The sequence below is a fragment of the Rhizopus delemar genome, genomic scaffold (genome assembly GCF_000149305.1).
Source record: "Rhizopus delemar RA 99-880 supercont3.4 genomic scaffold, whole genome shotgun sequence".
Taxonomy (NCBI): domain Eukaryota; kingdom Fungi; phylum Mucoromycota; class Mucoromycetes; order Mucorales; family Rhizopodaceae; genus Rhizopus; species Rhizopus delemar.
Window position 1 is genome coordinate 3207657 of NW_027137830.1, and position 18793 is coordinate 3226449.

At 33.9% G+C, this 18793-nt stretch overlaps 8 protein-coding genes across 8 annotated transcripts; 3 read left to right on the top strand and 5 right to left on the bottom strand.

Annotated features, from left to right (window-relative positions):
- Positions 1–546: 546 nt before the first annotated feature.
- Positions 547–1387, bottom strand: RO3G_06697 (uncharacterized protein; the record flags this gene model as incomplete). Its single annotated transcript, XM_067661287.1, has 2 exons — positions 547–1049; positions 1360–1387. 2 exons carry the CDS (start codon positions 1385–1387, stop codon positions 547–549), a joined length of 531 nt encoding a protein of 176 aa, XP_067517388.1.
- A 1693-nt stretch (positions 1388–3080) lies between these two features.
- Positions 3081–3490, bottom strand: RO3G_06698 (uncharacterized protein; the record flags this gene model as incomplete). The annotated part of the gene is made up of 3 exons (XM_067661288.1): positions 3081–3088; positions 3207–3297; positions 3398–3490. The coding sequence occupies 3 exons, from the start codon at positions 3488–3490 to the stop codon at positions 3081–3083; spliced, it is 192 nt and encodes a 63-aa protein (XP_067517389.1).
- A 1279-nt stretch (positions 3491–4769) lies between these two features.
- RO3G_06699 (uncharacterized protein) lies at positions 4770–6361 on the top strand (the record flags this gene model as incomplete). Its single annotated transcript, XM_067661289.1, has 8 exons — positions 4770–4942; positions 5004–5242; positions 5294–5380; positions 5450–5521; positions 5583–5714; positions 5765–6032; positions 6083–6134; positions 6317–6361. 8 exons carry the CDS (start codon positions 4770–4772, stop codon positions 6359–6361), a joined length of 1068 nt encoding a protein of 355 aa, XP_067517390.1.
- A 915-nt stretch (positions 6362–7276) lies between these two features.
- Positions 7277–7711, bottom strand: RO3G_06700 (uncharacterized protein; the record flags this gene model as incomplete). The annotated part of the gene is made up of 1 exon (XM_067661290.1): positions 7277–7711. One exon carries the CDS (start codon positions 7709–7711, stop codon positions 7277–7279), a length of 435 nt encoding a protein of 144 aa, XP_067517391.1.
- Positions 7712–11394: 3683 nt separating this feature from the next.
- Positions 11395–12577, bottom strand: RO3G_06701 (uncharacterized protein; the record flags this gene model as incomplete). The annotated part of the gene is made up of 5 exons (XM_067661291.1): positions 11395–11430; positions 11627–11770; positions 11826–12022; positions 12079–12280; positions 12341–12577. The coding sequence occupies 5 exons, from the start codon at positions 12575–12577 to the stop codon at positions 11395–11397; spliced, it is 816 nt and encodes a 271-aa protein (XP_067517392.1).
- A 914-nt stretch (positions 12578–13491) lies between these two features.
- On the bottom strand, positions 13492–13892 carry RO3G_06702 (uncharacterized protein; the record flags this gene model as incomplete). The annotated part of the gene is made up of 3 exons (XM_067661292.1): positions 13492–13646; positions 13707–13777; positions 13834–13892. The coding sequence occupies 3 exons, from the start codon at positions 13890–13892 to the stop codon at positions 13492–13494; spliced, it is 285 nt and encodes a 94-aa protein (XP_067517393.1).
- Positions 13893–16707: 2815 nt separating this feature from the next.
- RO3G_06703 (uncharacterized protein) lies at positions 16708–17221 on the top strand (the record flags this gene model as incomplete). The annotated part of the gene is made up of 2 exons (XM_067661293.1): positions 16708–17070; positions 17213–17221. The coding sequence occupies 2 exons, from the start codon at positions 16708–16710 to the stop codon at positions 17219–17221; spliced, it is 372 nt and encodes a 123-aa protein (XP_067517394.1).
- An 810-nt stretch (positions 17222–18031) lies between these two features.
- On the top strand, positions 18032–18691 carry RO3G_06704 (uncharacterized protein; the record flags this gene model as incomplete). Its single annotated transcript, XM_067661294.1, has 1 exon — positions 18032–18691. One exon carries the CDS (start codon positions 18032–18034, stop codon positions 18689–18691), a length of 660 nt encoding a protein of 219 aa, XP_067517395.1.
- Between the last annotated feature and the right edge of the window lie 102 nt (positions 18692–18793).

Here is an 18793-nt window from a genome sequence, read left to right on the forward strand (position 1 = left end):
TAGTCTGTGCTACTCTTCCCATAGCCATAGGATTCATTTTTACAGATCATAATTGAATGTTGCCGCACACACTCAAATCCTTAAGAATGCCTATGGCGAGCTTGACTGCAACTTTAGGATGATTGCTGGTTATCACCAGAATAGTCTTCACAACCGCACATTGGTACAGCTGTAACCTCACCAAATGAATTTCCATACAGGCAGATTGCTTAATTCTAACTCAAATATTCAAAGAACACATTTTTGCCTGTGGTGACATATGTTTTTCCTTTTAAAAAAAAGGATGCTGCTATTAAAACGTAAGCAGCTTTTCAGTTTGTGTTACTGAAACTTTTGAGACAGCAAACACCAGTACCAAAGCATAATGGACTTATAAAATAATGTATAGAGATTTTATAGTTTAATGAAATATCTTTAGTTATCGAATAGAGTGCTACAGTACATAACATCTAAAAAATTGAAAAGGTATTTGTAATGACTTTATTAATCAACACATTAAATAAATATATGGATGTTTATATAAAAGAATATAATTAAAATAAGTTTCTAGGACTTGCAAACTTCGATCAAGTCATCACAACTACTTGCATCACTATCGTCCATGTCAAAGATCAGATCAGCCATATCCGTTTTATCCTCTAACTGATCACATATGAACTGGTTGTCTCTAGCTTCCTCGTGTGGATTGAGTCGATGCTGATTAACATTGTAAGTTGTTTCAAAGACCAATGGCCAAGGAACTGGCGTCTTCTCTTGTAGGCTTCCAACAATAAAAGTAGATGTGTTTTCTTGAATGAACCTTCTTCTACGAGTTCGAAGTAATTTTCGAATGGTACAATTGACGATTACGTTGTCTAAATAAACTTTCTTTGGAAAACTTCTTTTCAACTTGTTTACCTTTTCCTTAGGGCTGGCCCCAGGAATGTTTATCGGCTGCGCTTTCTTTAACTCAAATGGGACTGAAAGACTGTTTGTCGTTGTTGCAGGTTTGTCCGAAAAATTTTGAGAGACTCTTTTAAAATCGTCTTTGTATTGAGTCCCCATGCTCTCTATTTAAAAAAAAAAAGTGTATCTATTGCTTTGAAGCTTCTAATGAAAAATAAGTTGATTACAGTTAAAATTGAATGAGGTTTCTTGACTGAGAAATCAAAATAAAAAATTGACTATACAAATATATGCTTGAAGCTAGAAAAGGGGCAGTTTTGTTTAGGAAAGAGTAAAAGAAAAGCGATTTTGATTTTAAAAAAAGCGGCTGCCTAACAATCAAAATTCGCAAGGAACACAGACAGATATCATAGTTTCTTTTTCCAGATAACAATGATAATTGAGTGTAACAATATGACTGTAATTTTATCATACGTAATCCATGATCTTTGGTACTTGACATTGCGTCTATAAATATACGCTTTAGTTGGTTTTGGCTATCGTCGAGCAAGTTGTATCATTGCCGGGGCTAAATCTTAAGTTTATTTCACGTAATTATAGTCTGCAACACAATGCGTTGACATCTGATTGACTACTGGCCGTAAAAATAATGGATACAATAAATGCAGATAGCCATCACATTTGTGTAAAAGATATTCCATACAAAGATGCAAAAATATATCATAGGTCGGAAGATTGACAAAATAATGCCATAATTGCTGATCATGCATACTAGAGCAGTTTTTATTCGAGCCCTCGCATGATTTACTCATAGTTTTATCTTCTCGTTTTTAGAAAGCTAAAAATGCATATCAAATTATAATCCAAATCCCAAATATTTTCTATCCAAATCATTTCGTTGCAACTGTACAAATCTGATAAACTAACTTGAACCAATAATTAAAAATAAAATAATTATGGTTGGGCCTAAGTAAGCTTTGGTGGCGTAGTATTTTAAAATTTTGATATCAAGTATTATGCGAATGAATAGATCAAAGAGTTTTTTAAGCGCTAGCGTATTCTCATCATACTTTAATAAGACGTGTTAAAATAGATCATTAAAAAAATGTAAAAATATCAAGACTGATGTAGCTGTCTTTATTTCATCAGTGATAAGCCATCTTCTTAGTTCACTCCAAGAAAGCTCGTCTCTATTCATTAGCTTGCTTGTTAATATGAAGCTGATTGGTGTAAATCAACGAGAAATTTTTTATCTTCACTTTTTGTTATCTTGTTTTTCATAATAAAAACCATATAATATAAGTATATTCGTCACGAGAAAATTAGATGTCGTAGTTGGTATAACTTGCTATACTTAAATAACATGCATCCTATGTAGAATATACAATGAAGTACTGGGTTTATTGTAGGTCCAAAACTAGAATGGAAAGAGAAAACAAGTATATTTGTTAAGACTGGCAGATATAATTCAAAATAATATGTAGCAAGGCTTAAGAGATATTAATCCAAAAGCCAACCTTTTTTTTTCCAGTCGATTCAATTTTCATAGCCCAAATCCGATGGATATGCTTTTAATATTATAACTTGTCTTGAATCAAAGAGAATATCAAAGCTAGATAATATATAAAAAATATTTGACTTATAGGTGTTGTATAATGGTTAAGATAATTAAGTAAAAGGTAGAAACAAAGATCGAGAAAAAGTGCATGTACTTTATGAGATCAATCTTTATTTCAGTTTAAGTTAAAGTAAAAATTATTCTAATTGAAGGCAGGTATTTATATCTTATTGAGTGAGTGATTTGATATCTACTACTGTAAGCGTTCTTCTGATCTTCAGGTACTTTAGCAAGTGTCATCTATAATTATAATTACGAAAATTTTTCATTTGTTCTTTTGTATGTCTGTCATAGATTATGTTTTATTCTGGGAATTCCTCACTGATTTGAATAACGTTATTTTACGCGTTATTTCAATTATGTGAAAGATTAGCAATATTCCTGACATTGGATTTGATTTTGTTATTTTAGTTAATACTTCTTATAAAAGAACTCTCATAAATACAATACATATTCTAAGAAAACACGTTTAATAGGAATTGACTGTATGATCTTATTCAAATAAACTTGCATTTTATTATATTTTAATTATGAATTTGTATTGAAACTTATATTTATCAATGTCAACTACAATTAGTTACTGTCCTACAACAATAGGTGGTCGCATTTATTAACTTCATTATCCTAGAACTGATATACATAGTCTCTCAAGAAATTGAAAAGAGAAAGACTACTTTCATTTATATTAAGCAAAAAAATTTACCCTGAGTGTTTCTAATTTTGCCGAAACAAGAGTCAAAAGACGGATATTTTTTATATGGGGATCGTGTCACGTCAATTGTACAATGGACAACCTATTAAGTGGTGTAACATGAGTTCATGTTTCATTATGTTTTTAATTATTCATAGTCAACAGAACAGCTACATTTTTAATGGGCATAATGTAAGGCTTACTAAGTAGCACATAGATAAGTTGAGGTCTTGTATATAAGGATACTTAGCGCATATATCAATAGGAAGGATGTTGGCTTTTATTTCCTTTCTCATTTTTACTCATGTGAATACATTAGTATGTTATGTATATTTTAATTTGGTAAATGTCTTGTAACTTTTGCTAGTGCTTAAGTCAATGCTTATATTACTGATTATTTACGCTCTAAAAATAAGGCCAGTATGCTCAATTTCCTTAAAAGTGCGTTGTTGCTTTTGAAACAAAAATGTTTGAAGATTAATAACATTTTATTTTATTTTTTTTATCCTTGGTTAAGTTTGATTGATTTTAGCCTAGATAAATTAGTACCTAATGTTACACTATCATGTGAAAAAAAAATGAGGCAGACACTGCAACTCAATGATGGAGATTCAGGTAAATTTGGCTAATGTAAGGCCTAGAGGTAAGACTCATTGAATGTAAATAGTATTTGATATCTTCTGTTACTTTACTAAATTAAGAATATCATATACCACAAGAGGTTGTACCATAATGTAATGACGATATTTTATAACATACACTCTCATTATTTGCTTCTCTGAGCTTGATTCATAGTAGTACATTTTGCATTGACAGTAACCACATCTTGATCGAAAGGACGCTCATATTTCTAGCAGCATTGGTATTACATATCTATTTTTAATACGAAATCCGAAACACCTTGGGTCCAAGGTAAATGGCAATTTGCCTCTCTCTCTTTTGTCTCTGATTATATATCGCATTATACTATGACTTTTTATAATTTTGAGACCTCTACCTCACATTATATATTCATACATCGAGCATATAAGATTTCTTGACGCGAAATGGCTTTTGCGAGAGTAAATAGTTGATAAATAGCGTAACATCTGTAGGTAAGTACAAAGAATAGTGAAACAGCAGGCTGAAAGAATTTTATTACTACGCTGAACACGAAACCTGCAAGATATGCAAAATTGAGTTTGACATAGTGTTGTGTAACACTTGAAAGAAAGTAGTGAGATATCAGATTTAAAATTTAATGTAGATACAGTGTTGACATGAAAACAATATAAACAGTTTATCGGTAGATTTCAATATAATTAAGAGCGCGTGGTTCATTGATAGAATACAATGAAAGCGTGCTCTAGGAGCTAGGTCTACAGGATTAACATTTACTTTTCGGCCAGTGAAAATAACATGTTGCTAGTGCGATTATGTTGTTACAATGATACATTGACTTAAGTTAACTGCTTGTTACTGGCTCTGTATCACCAGTTGTTAATGTATATAAAGGTAGCTAATGATAAAATACAATTAATTATTACAAAGCCTTCAAGCTTTCTATAACTCATTCATTAAAAAGATATAATATCCATGGTTCACTTAAAGTCACTAGCCCTTCCTTTTCTACTTGCCGCAAGCTTAGTTTCTGCAAATGTTGAGTCAATTGCTGATTGTCCTAAGTTAGCACCTCGTAAAGTGCCAGCAAAGGATGTAACTGACCTTCGCGCAGATGACATAGATGTGGTTGCTGCTCTCGGTGATAGGTACGTAAAACTGTGGTGGCTTTAGTATATAAGAAAAATCCTAAGCTATAACTATCTACAGCATTATGGCTGGCTTTGCTATGATGGGTGTTAATCATGGCTCAGATGGAACTGGTATACTGAATGTTTCCTCTATCTTAGAGTTCCGTGGTAACAGTTATGGTATTGGTGGAGACACTGACGCATTTACTTTGGCAAATTTTATCAAACATTATAGTCCCAAAGTAAAGGGTGCTTCTGTCTTATCTCATGTCATGTCCTTCTGCAGCGCAAAGGACTGTTTATTTCCCAAAGCTTTCTGTAAATTTATACTTTATTCATTAAAAGAATTCACAGCTAATTATTTTATAGATCGTCCCTTGATTGACAATCTAAATGCTGCTCAAAGTGGTGCCATTAACTATAACCTTGATCATGAGCTTGACTATCTTATTCCTCGTAAGTTTAATTATACTTGAACTCTTTTTCTGCATACTGATCGCCTCTTTTTGTAAATATATTAAACAGGTATGAAATCATACTTTTCTAGTAATGACAAATTTGAAAATTCTTGGAAAATGATCACCATGCAAATTGGAAGTAAGCATTTATTATGTGAATTTAATGTATGTAATATTGTATTGACATAATTTTGCAATAGGCAACGACCAATGTGCTGCTTGTAGCGCTTCTAAAAACTCCAAGTATGTAACTCCAGAACTTTATGGAAAGAAGGTTGAAGCCGCTCTGCAACGTATTCAAAAAGAAATTCCTCGTACTATTGTTAACTTGTGTAAGTGACATGTTCATTAAGCTCTTATAAGTATTCTCATCATATGGTAGTCGGAACTTTTAAGGTTTCTAAAGTATTTCGTTTGACGGCTAATAAACACGATTACTGTCCTCCTAATGGTTTGCTGGAAAACGATGTAGAATGTGTCTGCGGAAAGACAGAGGAAGGCTTAAAAGCTATGGATATTGCTTCTGATGCGTACAACAAACAGTTAGAGAAGATCGTCTCAAAGTATGCTGGAAAGCCTGGGGGAACTTTCGCTGTTATGTATAGTCCTGCTCCAATTGATGCTTTGACTTTTCCAATTGATGCTATCAGGTATGTATGTCAAAAAACCTTACGAGATGCCTTTAACACGTTTCAATTAGTAATATTGACTGCTTCCATCCCAGTTTGAAGGGACATCAGTGGATTGCTAAGGTAAAATCTGCTCTTCATTAAATTCATGTTTTTTTAATATGAGACCGTATAGAACTTTTGGAATCAAATGTTCAAAAGCAAGGATAAAAAGCCATCTACAATGAATTTTGATGAGAACCTTAAGGTCAGCAAAATTTTCATACTAATACTCAAGAATAATTATAACCATGTTTGCTTAATAGATCTACTGTCCTACAGAAAATGATAGATTCCCTACTGCTGCTTAAATGTTTGTCTACATGTTTTTAATAATAAAATTGTATTTAGACGCTTTCAAAATATGTTATTTGTATTCTTAATTTTTTTACGTATATTAAAAAGTATAGTTGCGTCTATATTTTGTGTTTAATACTATATAGTGCACACTTTATTTCGAAATTATTGGTATACTTTTGAGAAAAAAATTCATGCAAATAAAATAAAAAAAATAGTACAAAAGTAAAAGTAACTTTTGTGTAGAAGCAGGAAAAATTGGTGCAAAAGATAGAATAAGAAAAATAGTAATAATGAGTACATATATTAAAAGAAAAAAAGAAAAAAAAAACTTAGCAAGTAGAAAATGGATAATGTATCAATAACATGAAACTTACCAATAACTCGAAATCTACAGTCAGTGATGAAAGGTGTAGCAACTGAATGTTAACAAAGTATCAAGCTGTTTAAGTTCAAGCTTTCCAATGTGCATTTGAAGTAACACGGCGTTAATTATGTTGAAAAGTTACAGGGGGTTCTAGGTAAAACTCGTCAGTCTTTATTCTCTTTAGATCTTCTTCTAGTCGGATTTTTCCTTTTACCCCCAGCATGCTGAAACCTCTCTGATATTTCATCATTTAATCGAAGATTGCAAGCAATATGGCTCATATTTAGGCATGCTGCCAAATCCCAATTCCATAAACGTTCACGAAGCTCTTTAAGACCTGAAATGTTTTGCATGGTCACTTTGCAATTTTGATCTGTACATCTAAGAGACAAAAAACAAACAAACAAACAAACAAACTAGTGAACAATTTTAATCATTATTGATCAATGTTTGATTGCCTAAGTAAACCATGACAAATAACCTTATGATTATTTTGTGTTTGATAGGGTCATAGATTCGGAATTCTCTTGAATGTTGTCTGACTACGATATTCACAAGAGGGTCAGCATTGACTTGTTCGAAACTCATCAATCAAATACACCAAGAATCCATGTTTCTTCAGCAGCCTTCTGAATCCGATGCCTCTCCCAGGTTCTTGATATCGGATATTTGGAGCAGAATAGTTACTGATAACAAAAATAGCATCGTTTCCAAACTTGCTTTTCAATTTGGTGACTATATTCTCGCTAGCTTTCTGCCTTCTAATGCACTTGGATAGTTTCAGTTTTCGATGCAAGGAATGAGTAGTCAAATGATTAGTTGTAGTCTCAGTGTAATGTCTTTGTAACAATTCAGTAACCATTACGCGGTTTCTAAGGTATTCTTTAAAGGTTTGTAGATCCAAAGATCGAGAATTTACAAGAATATCTTCAGCATTTTGCACTTCTTGTGGTTTAGCGGCTTTACAGATACGACGATATTTCTTTGTTTTTTCCATATTATCTTGGCAAGACTTGGTATGTCTATATGTACGTGGTGCATCAGCAGTAGAATTTTCAGGTACACAGTATAAAAGGTCTCATCTTTCTGGGTCAATAATAACACAGCGTCTAGTAATTTCTCCATGTTGTTGTGCATTAAGGCCTGTTATGTAAAGTTCAAGTTCTACAAAAGTACTTTGAAGACCAATATGTCGATGCTTTCTATCCTGTCTTTTTCTAAGGACTGTGATGCCTACACCGTCTGTTTGGATTGTTCAACGAAATCGAAGCACACCAAGTTCTTGAGGTTTCAAAACTGCAGAATCCATATCAATTAAATCGGCTCAGAGGTTCATTTTACTGTTGCCATTAGCCCACCGATGCTCAAGAATATTTTGACAAAGACTTTTACTATCAATTGTTGCATATCCAGGTATCCAGGTTCTGCGAAGAGAAAAACAATTGAAAATAGGTAATCTAAGAGCTTCAAATAAGCGAGCAAGTTGATGGAAGACCATCATATGCTCACATGGGTTAGCTTTGGCATCATAATAAATATTATTCTGTTCGTATGTATATTGAACGGGATACGAAGTCAAGATGGGTGTTAGTCTTTGAAAAGCTTGGGTGTAAATAGGATCTTGAAAAGAAAGTTCAATGAAGGATGGATCAACAATTCTGGAAGCTAAAATTTCCTTGGATTGTCTTGCCGGAAGTGTGATTTGTTCATATATTTCATTTGAAATTTTGTTGTCTACGCCTTCTTGTTGCTACTGTCTAATCAAGTCTATTTTTTCTTTGACGAATTTGTAGTAAGGAATTGATTGCTCGACGAAAATGATCGTCAAAATAAGCTTCAATATTATTGGTATAAGCAGTATATATTTTCAATCCTTCTACTGAAGATGATTGTTGAGCATATTTAAGTTCAGATCTTATATAAGAAGTATAATTGAGACATCTTTGAATGTATTAACCGTAAGTCAATGTAGTATTCTTTTCGTGCAATTCATACACCAATAAATTTATTTTTCTGAGCTTGAATCAATTTTTATCGTCAAACTATATGAATTTTTTTTCTGAAGGTGTATGAAAATAGTGTATAGCTATTACGTCTAAAAGACGCCCAAGTTAAGAGTTTTTGGACACAAAAAATACAAGAAGTTTTTAGCTTCAAGGAATACTATTATCGAAAATGGAGAAAAACTCGTGGATTGAATTGCCTCACGTATTGGATTCTCCATCAAGAAACTAAAGCTCGCTTACGGCGGCTTGTATTACAACGAAGAAAAGAAACATGGCGTCAATTTTGTGATCAAATGGAACGTGGCGAGTTTACAAAAAGCTATTGCAGTAATCTGTAAAATTCGAAAAATAACAGAACCTTACATCCTTCCTTTAGTTCCATAGAAGGCCCTCAACACGCAGCTAACATTATAGCCTCTCACTTACAATCTATCTACTCATGGAATCTACTGTAAGATATTCGTCACGACTTAAATATATCACCAAATTCTCTCGGTCCATTTGATGACGATAGTCCTATTACTTTAGAAAGCGTACAAGAATCTATCCAGAAGCTTCCACATGAAAAAGCTTCTGGTGCCGACCATATCCGATAAGAAATGTTGGCCCCTATTCTAGGTCAGATTGCGTCTATCTTACTCTTATTACTCATGATCTGCCGGAAATGGTCATATACACAGGCGAGCTGGAGAATAGCGCAAGTGATACCGATCTATAAAAAAAGTAATCTCAATGATCCTAGCGATTATAAACCTACTAGTCTCACTTCTGTACTGCGCAAGCTACTGGAACATTGCCTTCTTCAGTACCTTATCGATAATAGCCCGCCTTTATGTTTAGCCCAAGGCGGCTTTCGTCATGCTCAAGGTTCGATGGATCAAACACTCTGCATAGTGGAAGTTTGCACTATCCTTCGCCGTCACCATCATATTACTCCAGTTCTCGCTTTCCTAAATATAAAGTCACCATAAGATACTGTCAACCGCCGCCATATATGAAAGACTCTAAAAACAACGACATCTAAAGCACTCATATGCCTGCTTCAAAATATTTTTGATGAGGTCCCCATCGAAGTTCTGCTTAATAATGCCAATTCATTTCGTTTCCCCCCTAATGCTGGTGTTCTTCTGGGCTCCATCCTTTCACCTTTCTTATACTCCATCTACATTAATGAACTTCCTAAGCTGCTTCGTTCGCAACAATTACCACAAGAGACTTCACCGACTTAATTGGCCTCATTTATCAACTGCCTTTTATGCGCGGACGATGTCGTACTCATTGCTGACAAAGACCATATGAGGAATCTTTCACAAATATGTGAAGAACATAACCACAATCTTGGCTATCGATGGAACCCAAGTAAATGTGTAGTCCTCAATCCCACGGATCAGTCGCTTACTTATTATCTTCATGGAAACCCACTTCCTGCTCGACCTTCCTTTTCTCATCTTGGAGTTCCATCCGTCCTGGTGGTTATTTACATACGTTTGAGCTTCTTACTAACAGTATAAACAAATTACTGGCGACTATGAATCAGTTAGCCATACTTGGGATCAACCCCAATGGTTTCAATCAATTGCTTGCTGCTCGCTTCTATAAGCAGATAGTCCGAGTTCAATTAGAATACGGTCTTGCTATCAGTAAGGTTACTTCGTTTTTATTGAACAAACTGAAGAACGTCCAAAATACGTGCCTACGCAGAATATTCGATGGTTCATGCAAGTCCTCTGTAAAAGTAATGCTTCAACTGGCAAAATTGCCAACTATGACAGAGCGTACAAATATTCTACAAGCACAGTTCCTATTACGCTCCTTGTCATTACTGGATGACAATTTTCTAATGTACTTATTGCCGCATATATGCCTCTCAAAAAGTCATTCACCATGGTATGCTATATCAAAACACCGCTGTGGAAACGATATACATAATATATTAATTCCCTAGACAAACGGCTATTAAAGAGCATACGTCTGCAATTTTTACAAGACATCTTGGAACAACGGCGTGCTGCGCGCAACTCTAGCCTTCTCGCTGTACCATCCTAAAATTTCTTTAGGTCCAATCCTTTTGTTGTCGATGTCAAGAACCGAAAGAAACCGATGGGTACGCTGGCATCTTGGTTGGTTGCCAGGTTATAAAGCGGCTCCTTGTGTTTGCCATCCGTCGCAGCTCTTTACAAAACAGCATGCTATCTACTGCCTCGACATGCATCACCGTCTGCAGATATCGGAGACTACAAATGATCCCCTATCTTTCCTTTTCAATAAGCTACCTAATCGCAAACCGCGTTCCTGCCATACAAAACTAGTTTGGACGTCCAGATGGGCCATAGTCTGCACTGTCTTGCAGGAACTGGACTACCTATATCTCCAAAAAGAGCCAACACCACCAACAAATCCTAGAAAGCAACAGCTTGAATGATTATCTAGATCCCCACAGCTATATGCATAACATTTGTTCCATTATCCTCTCAGTCATAGCATTTTTACCCTCGAGCTTAGAGGGATTTTTAGCTACTTTCATCGTCTAGAACTGACCAGGGCAAAAAACGATGTAATAAAACATCACAGGTCCAATTTGGGTTTATATTTTATTGATGAATAAATATATAGCTATTATAAATTATATTGATGGACAGCATTCAAGGTTACATTGTTCATGCATATTAACTGACTAGAGATATCGTGCCATAAGGCAATAGACAAGAAACTATTTAAAATATAGCAAGACGCCAAGTACATTTTTATAAAATGATAATAAAGGTATCTATAAATATGCCTAGTGACTTTTGTTCTTTATTTATAAGCGCTTTTAAGGCTGACTTTTTTTTATATACCATTTTACTTTCTATTATTCAAATACATTGAGTTAAAGAGGCTCATTAATTACACTTTTTACAACTTACTGTATCTGATCCCCGCTTTTCTTTTACTGCAAAATCTTTTAGTTTAGCCTCTAACTGCCTTTTGGAAACATCTTTTAATACAAAGTTGGCTTTCGCTTCAGAAATAATGTTGGGAATTGATTCAGATGAATTTTCGTTAATAACCTATGCATTTTATTTTTAGTATGTATCTCATCTAAAAAGTTATAAATATATCTACGTTTATTAGAGCATTTTTGTGTTCCTCTGTAAATTCGCTCTTTTGATGATTATTTTGTAATGATGTAGGTGTACATGCTGGTGCACCTGTGCCTTCTGCCAAAGCGTTATTATTGGAAGTAAATGCAGAGATAATAGGGGCAGCGTTTTTGCGAGGAGATTCTTCAAAAAAGGGGTCAAATCCTTCATCAGAGACATCTGTAGTGTACAAGATTAGCTTTCCCTGTTTACGATTCAATCTATCTTTTCTTTACCAATCAAAAAAGTTGTTGAGAATGGCTTCACTAATTCGTCCTCTTCTGTTTCTCTTTCAAAGAAAGGACCTAACACTACCTTGCGTATCATAGTCCTCTTGGATGAATTTGGTAAACGAGCAGATGGTCTATTTGATTCATCATGCTCTCCTTCTACACCCTCGTTGTCTGATAAGTACCCTTCAGGGACTAGCCAGCCAGACTGTATATAAGACACTACTAGTAAGAATTATATTTTAAATAAATCAATAGTTTCAATTACATCTTCGGGATCAATAATATCTGCTGCATCATCTTCGTCTTCGTCTCCACTATGAATTTCTTCGCCTTCACCTTCGGGTTCCCATTCTGCTTCACTATCAACATCATAGTCTAATTTGCTAGTATCCAAGGCAAAGGGGGTTCGGCTTGTAATAATGTCGCTTTTTTGTGTAAATGTTCCATAATAGGCAGGTCGTACATCTTCTGTAAACTGCAGCAACTTCATACGAAGAGCCATTCGCGTATTGGGCGAATTCAATATATTTGCGGAGCCTGGCAATAGTAAGGTGCGAATGTCTATGCTGGAAGAAACGCCTCTCCTTTGTTTTGCTTCTGGTGAGAGTTCTGACAAAAATGTGGCTAAATCAGTTGTAGTTGAGGGTGACTTTATACTTGCTATAAAATCATCAATACTGTTTGGAGATGGTAACCAATTACGCGTCAGTCCGTCGATTAAAGTAACATTCTCTTTAACGTAAAATGGAGGAAATAAAGTAGGAATTGATGGTTCAGCTATTTTTTCTGCATTGACAATATTAAGCTCGGCCGGTGGTGCTTTTGTAAATAGAGCAGTAAGGCGCAATTGAGACTAGACAGACAATCGAAGCACGATTTGAGTAACTAGGAAAAGCAAATATTGATATTTGTTTTTTTTACCTGCTCTTTTTTCTTTTTCTCATCCTCGCGTTTCCTTTTTTGCTCCTCCTTTAACTTTTTCTCCTCCTCACGCTTTTTTCTTTTTTCTTCTTCACGTTGCTTCTTCTCTTCTTCACGCTGTCTCTTTTCTTCATCACGTTGCTTCTTCTCCTCCTCTTTTTGTTTTCGTTCTTCTTCACGCTGCCTCTTTTCTTCTTCATTTTTAGCTGAAAACTTGTCATCAAGCTTGTGTAGTAAAAAAGTTAATACTTTTTCGTCAGTAAATATTTACATATCTTACATTATGGGTTTTGCGATGTTTTGTAGTTACAAGCGCTACACTTTCTACTGAATCTAGCTGTTTAATATAATTTGATACATTATCGCTCATTTCAGTTCTTTGCTGTCTTCTTAACTGTACAACTTGTTGCATGTCAGGTGGAAAAAAATTCAAATTTTCCACTTCCCAACGAGTAATGTGTAAATGCTATATATTTTTTCCGTTAAAAATTATTCCTAAAGAGTAAATGTATCCAATGAAGTTTTTACCCAAGGTATTTTTTCTGATGTATGCTCGATCGATGCGTATACTTCTTCGGATAAACCGTATTTTACAGGAGTTGCTACTTGTTTTATAGCCTTCTGTATGGCTACTTCAAACATATGCGACACTACCAGAGGCAATTATTAATCCTATTTTAGATATATTTTGCTTTGGTATGCTATTTTACATTTCTCAGCTCTTAAGAAAGGTGACAACAAGTCGTTGATGCGGCTAGCTAAAGCGTAGAGTGATTCTTCGCTGCAAACATATGAATAAAACTTTTTTCATGTTACGGTTTATGTCATCACATATACCTGTCTTGCACAATTGAGGCAATAAGATCAAAGTAAGCAGGTGGTATCTCTAAAGGCATTTTATGTAATTCTGCAGTAGCTTCTACTTTCTGTCGAAAGTCTCGAAAATACATAATTCCTTATGTAGCGAAAAACATGTAAATAAATATTTGCTTTGGTTTTTTCCTCTCTTTTACTTTACTTTCTGCTAGTAAGGGATGATTCTCGGGTCTTAATTTAGGTTCCTGAAAATCAAGTTTTCCATTCTTTAAATACACGCAAGATTTCTTAGGTGTTATGTTTTCACTTTCTGAGCATTGAACTATTAAACAGTGTTTTTAATCAAACTAGAATCTAATGAAAATGTACGTAAATGCAAATACCATTGCAAATTTTCAATTGTTCTGAAAGATCATTAATTGGAACAGAATGCTGTTCAATGTCTATTTCCATCGATTGAGATTGAATGGCTTGTTCTGTCATAAATGTGATTAATGTGTGTTAAAAAAAAAGAAGGGAAAAAGAGTGAGAGAAAAGAGGAACAGAAACTACATTGCTAAAGTTTTTTTAGACGATTGTAGAAAATTTTAGTATGGAATTTGAGCTCAGATTAGGACAAATCCACAATGATAACATTGAATCAGCAAGTTACAAAAAGGTGATGAAGTCATAGCTAGACTAGTTCAAAGATCCAAATGAAGGATCAACGACAGTTGTTTATCTTTTGCTAGAAGAAAGGCCAAAAATGCTCACAATATTATAAATAAGGCAATCACAAAGATAATTAATAAAGGACCCATTGACCAAACTAAGAACATTATGATAAAGAGTAATTAGCAAATAAAGTCTGTACCTGGATGTATCAAATGTTCTAACAGCTTCAAAAGTATTTTTATTTGAATCTTATTGGGCATAATCCAGAGAGCCAATGTATTAGAAGGAAAACATACTCTTAATGCCCCTTACTTGAATTTCAGTAGCCATTTGATTGTATACTGTCGTAGGGATTATGTTTCAAATGAATTTTTTTCTACTTTAAGTGACTATTGTAAGTATAGGGTATAGTGAAGTTGCATAAGAGGATATCAGTTCTGTAACACAGACGAGTTAGGTAGATATGTTGTCGGATCTGCTTAAGAAGTTTCAGTTTACAATTCTCAGATGTCTGCAGGAGCTTCTTATAGGCCAGTATATGTTATCTTTAGTTAGCAAAAAACAAATGGTACTACAGTCTCACATCGAAAGAAAATATGAAAAGTACATCTATTATTGTACCTAATTGAACATCAATAGGTGTTTCATACTAGTTTTTTTTTTTTTTTTTTTTTTTTTTGCATAGAAATAATAAAAAGCTTACTGTTTTCAAGTGATAAAGTTCATCTTGAATAATCATATATATTTGGTAAAGTCAATACTCTTTATTAGCCATTATATAATCGCAAACCAATATATTCCTCAAATAGCTATGCTCTTAAAAAGGTCATATTTAGTTGTACAGTTGAACATATTTTTTTGATTCCGCTAAAATTGAGATGTTAAAGTATCTCTCCTTCTCTCCCTCCTTTTTTTTTTCTTTAATTAATTAAGAGCAGCACCATGTTAGAAGAACCTCAAGCAATAGACCCGAACAACATAAAGAGTTTACTTTACAGTAATCAAAGCGTAAGAAAAAATAAAACATATTGGTAACGTTATTAAGCTACAATCGGTAGAGAGCAAAACAACATGCAAGCTACGATTATTATGAAATGGATGACTTAGAAACGGAAATTAACGAATTTATGGCTTATTCAGAAATAAAGACAGAGCTCAAAATATATGAGGAAGAATATAACAAGAACTTTTCACGTAATGAATAGACAAATGTTCAGAAACAGTAGCTTTTTAAAAACTTACATAATTGTCTTTTTTGATACAGCATGGAGTCGATTGACAGAACAAGATAAAAAATCTTGCATTCAGCAAGCAATTGATTACCTTGAAAATGAAGACAAGCGAATTTCTAGTTTAAAAAGCATAATCTTCATCTCACTTGGTACTAGTTATGTAAATTTAGAACATATTCAAGGAAATTGACATTATCGCCTAGGGACTTATAGTGAATATATGGAGGAAGACAAGAAAAAACATTTAGAAACTATAAGGAGAAATAATCAGCTTTTATTTGAATTGGATATCACTTCAATCTTGAAGCAATTGTTAAACCAAGCTTGCCATCGAATTGAAATGTAGAATGAAAAAGAAACAGTTAAAACATATGAAATTAAACTCACAGATTCTAGGAGTTCCTCTACCGATGTTGTGAATAGTATTTGTAAGGAGATTGACATGTACCTTACTATTTTATACCTGGTTATTATATCGAATAGACAAAATAACATTCTGTTGCAAGAAACTCAATTAGCTGAATTTTTATTTGATCTTATTGTTCAACTGAAAGAACACTTTACAAAAACATTTCCTTTGAAGAAATTGATGCTAAACGTATGGAAAATATTATTGTTTACATTGGGCGACTTGAATGAAGAATATGGAATGATGAAAAAGAATATTAGAAAGGCTTGTGGATTACCTGCTCACCAGAATAAAGCAAGGGCAATCAAATGTACACCTGAAGATTTACATGCATTCTATCGGCAGTCAATTAATAGATACCCCACATTTACACCAAAGAGATCTGCAGAACTTTTTCTGCAAAATGAATTCACAGTTACACCTACAAGAGACCTAATTAAACTTATGGGGCTAGTAGAGGAGATAGATAAAACTGAATTACCGTTTCAAACATTATTTCCTTCAAAGAATCCAATATCTCAACAACAGCAGCAGCAGCAACAAGCGACAAAAGATGAAAATAATAGCAAACGCAGTGAAATCAACCTCTTACCATTTACAATGGCAGGTCCAATGGTTCCTTACAGCTTATCAGAAGCAAATCATATTTGGTTAAATCATTTATACATTTCAGTTGCAGACTATCAGATTATCCATGAAAGAGAAAAAGCTATCTGCAGATGGCAAACCTGGAAAAAACAGCAGGAAAAAGACTATAGCGATGCTGCTGATGATGAAATGGATGAATGGAATCAGATTTTTATTGAAAAGCTAGAAGAAAAGTTCAAAACTAAATTGAACTACATTGAAAAGTTGTATAAGTCAATTATTCCATACTTTCAAAACATAGTTGTTGTTATATTAAAACTACTGCTATCAACTGTGTCTTCTGGTAAAGATAAGGAAGCTGAAATTATGGAAGATGTGAATATTACGAGAAACAGAGAGACAACATCAAAAGCTGCAACAAATATATTATTATTACTGTTAAAGTGGTTTAAAATATCGCGTAAATTGTATACGAACAACATATAAACTCATTCATCGCTAAAACATTGTACACTAGATGTCTTGAAGTTTGAATATTTGGCCCAAATATTGATTGATTCAGGGTGCATGTTATTGATATTAAAATTACTTGGTATGCAAGAGATAGCTTTATTGACATCAAGAAGAACAGACGATGATAGCCAAAGGTTTTATAATATTATATATGTGTATTGACCTGTATATTGATCTACTTGTACAGCTTCTTTGGGTATGTGCAGCAATTACAGGCAAGCAGTGATGAAGAAGGAGAAAAAGAGTATACAAATAAAAGAAACTTATGTTGGACAATTAACTTGTTAAGGATACTTCAAATGCTGAGTAAAAGAAAAACACAGCGTATCTTACTTTTAGTTCAATATAAATCATCTGTAAGTCACTGATGTCTGTGTAATTTCTCTGATATTATTGACACTTACGTATTAGGCTATTATAAAGAAATTATTGAAAGTTGGACACCCTACAGTAGATTTGTACGTGTTGAAGAATTTAAAGAGCCAGATTCCTTTTCTAGGTAGAAAATGGAGATCATGTAAAGAGATAGCATAGTCTTTCCAATTTTGATGCTAAAAATGTTAACATGAACTCTTTTTCCGTGTATATAGCAAACATGAGAACAATATCAGCTATCTATTCCCATTGCTTAACCTCATTGAATGATGATTGGCTATCAACATCAGAGGGACCCGTAGATATGGAAGATGCAATGGTAAGAAATATTGAGAGGAAAAGCGATTCAAAAAATCTTACCTTTGGGTTATAGATAAGAGAAAAACACCTGAGAACACTTATAAGGCTGTATAATGGAAAAAGATATATTCCATCCTTGCTGCCTAGTATGGATGAAATAAATGGACGAGAAAAAACATACTTCTATGGTGATGTAACTGGCGGATTGCCCAATTATTCCGTCAGCGAGTCTATTGTACTTGATGATGTTGAACTTGATATTGGATTTAAGCTAAACTACAGAACCTTTCTTGATAAAGAAGTCTATTCTACTGACACTGAAGAAGAAGACGATGATGATGAAGGACATCATGATGGCACAGAAGCAGAGAATCAATGGGATATTGGCACCCCCTTGCCTGGCAATATACCTACTACATCCATATCAGCAGATGAAATTGCAAACGAAATTAACAAGTTGTATTTGGAAGAATTGCAAAAAGAATTTCAAATAAAACAGAAACTTGAAAAAGAGCAAGAGCAAATGGATGGCTGGGATATTCCAAACACGCCAATTACAAATGCTTGGGGTGAGGCGACGCTTGAGGATGAGAACGAATATCAGCAAAGTAAACAAGAAGATCCCTTAACAGGAATTGATTGGAATTCATTGACAGAAGATGAGTTGAGCAAGAGATTAAATCAAGTTGAAGAAAAGACAGTACAACGATGGCTCAATGTAGATATGGATGATCCTCGATACTTGAAGGTATTGAATACATTTGAAACAGAAATAGATACGGATGATGAAGGATGGCATATATGGTGAAAATGGCAAAACAATTTTTATTAAACAAAATGTAAATAATAAACTTTAAATATTGTTAAGTCCTCATTTAACTGCAAATATCAAATTACTTGAAATATGTAA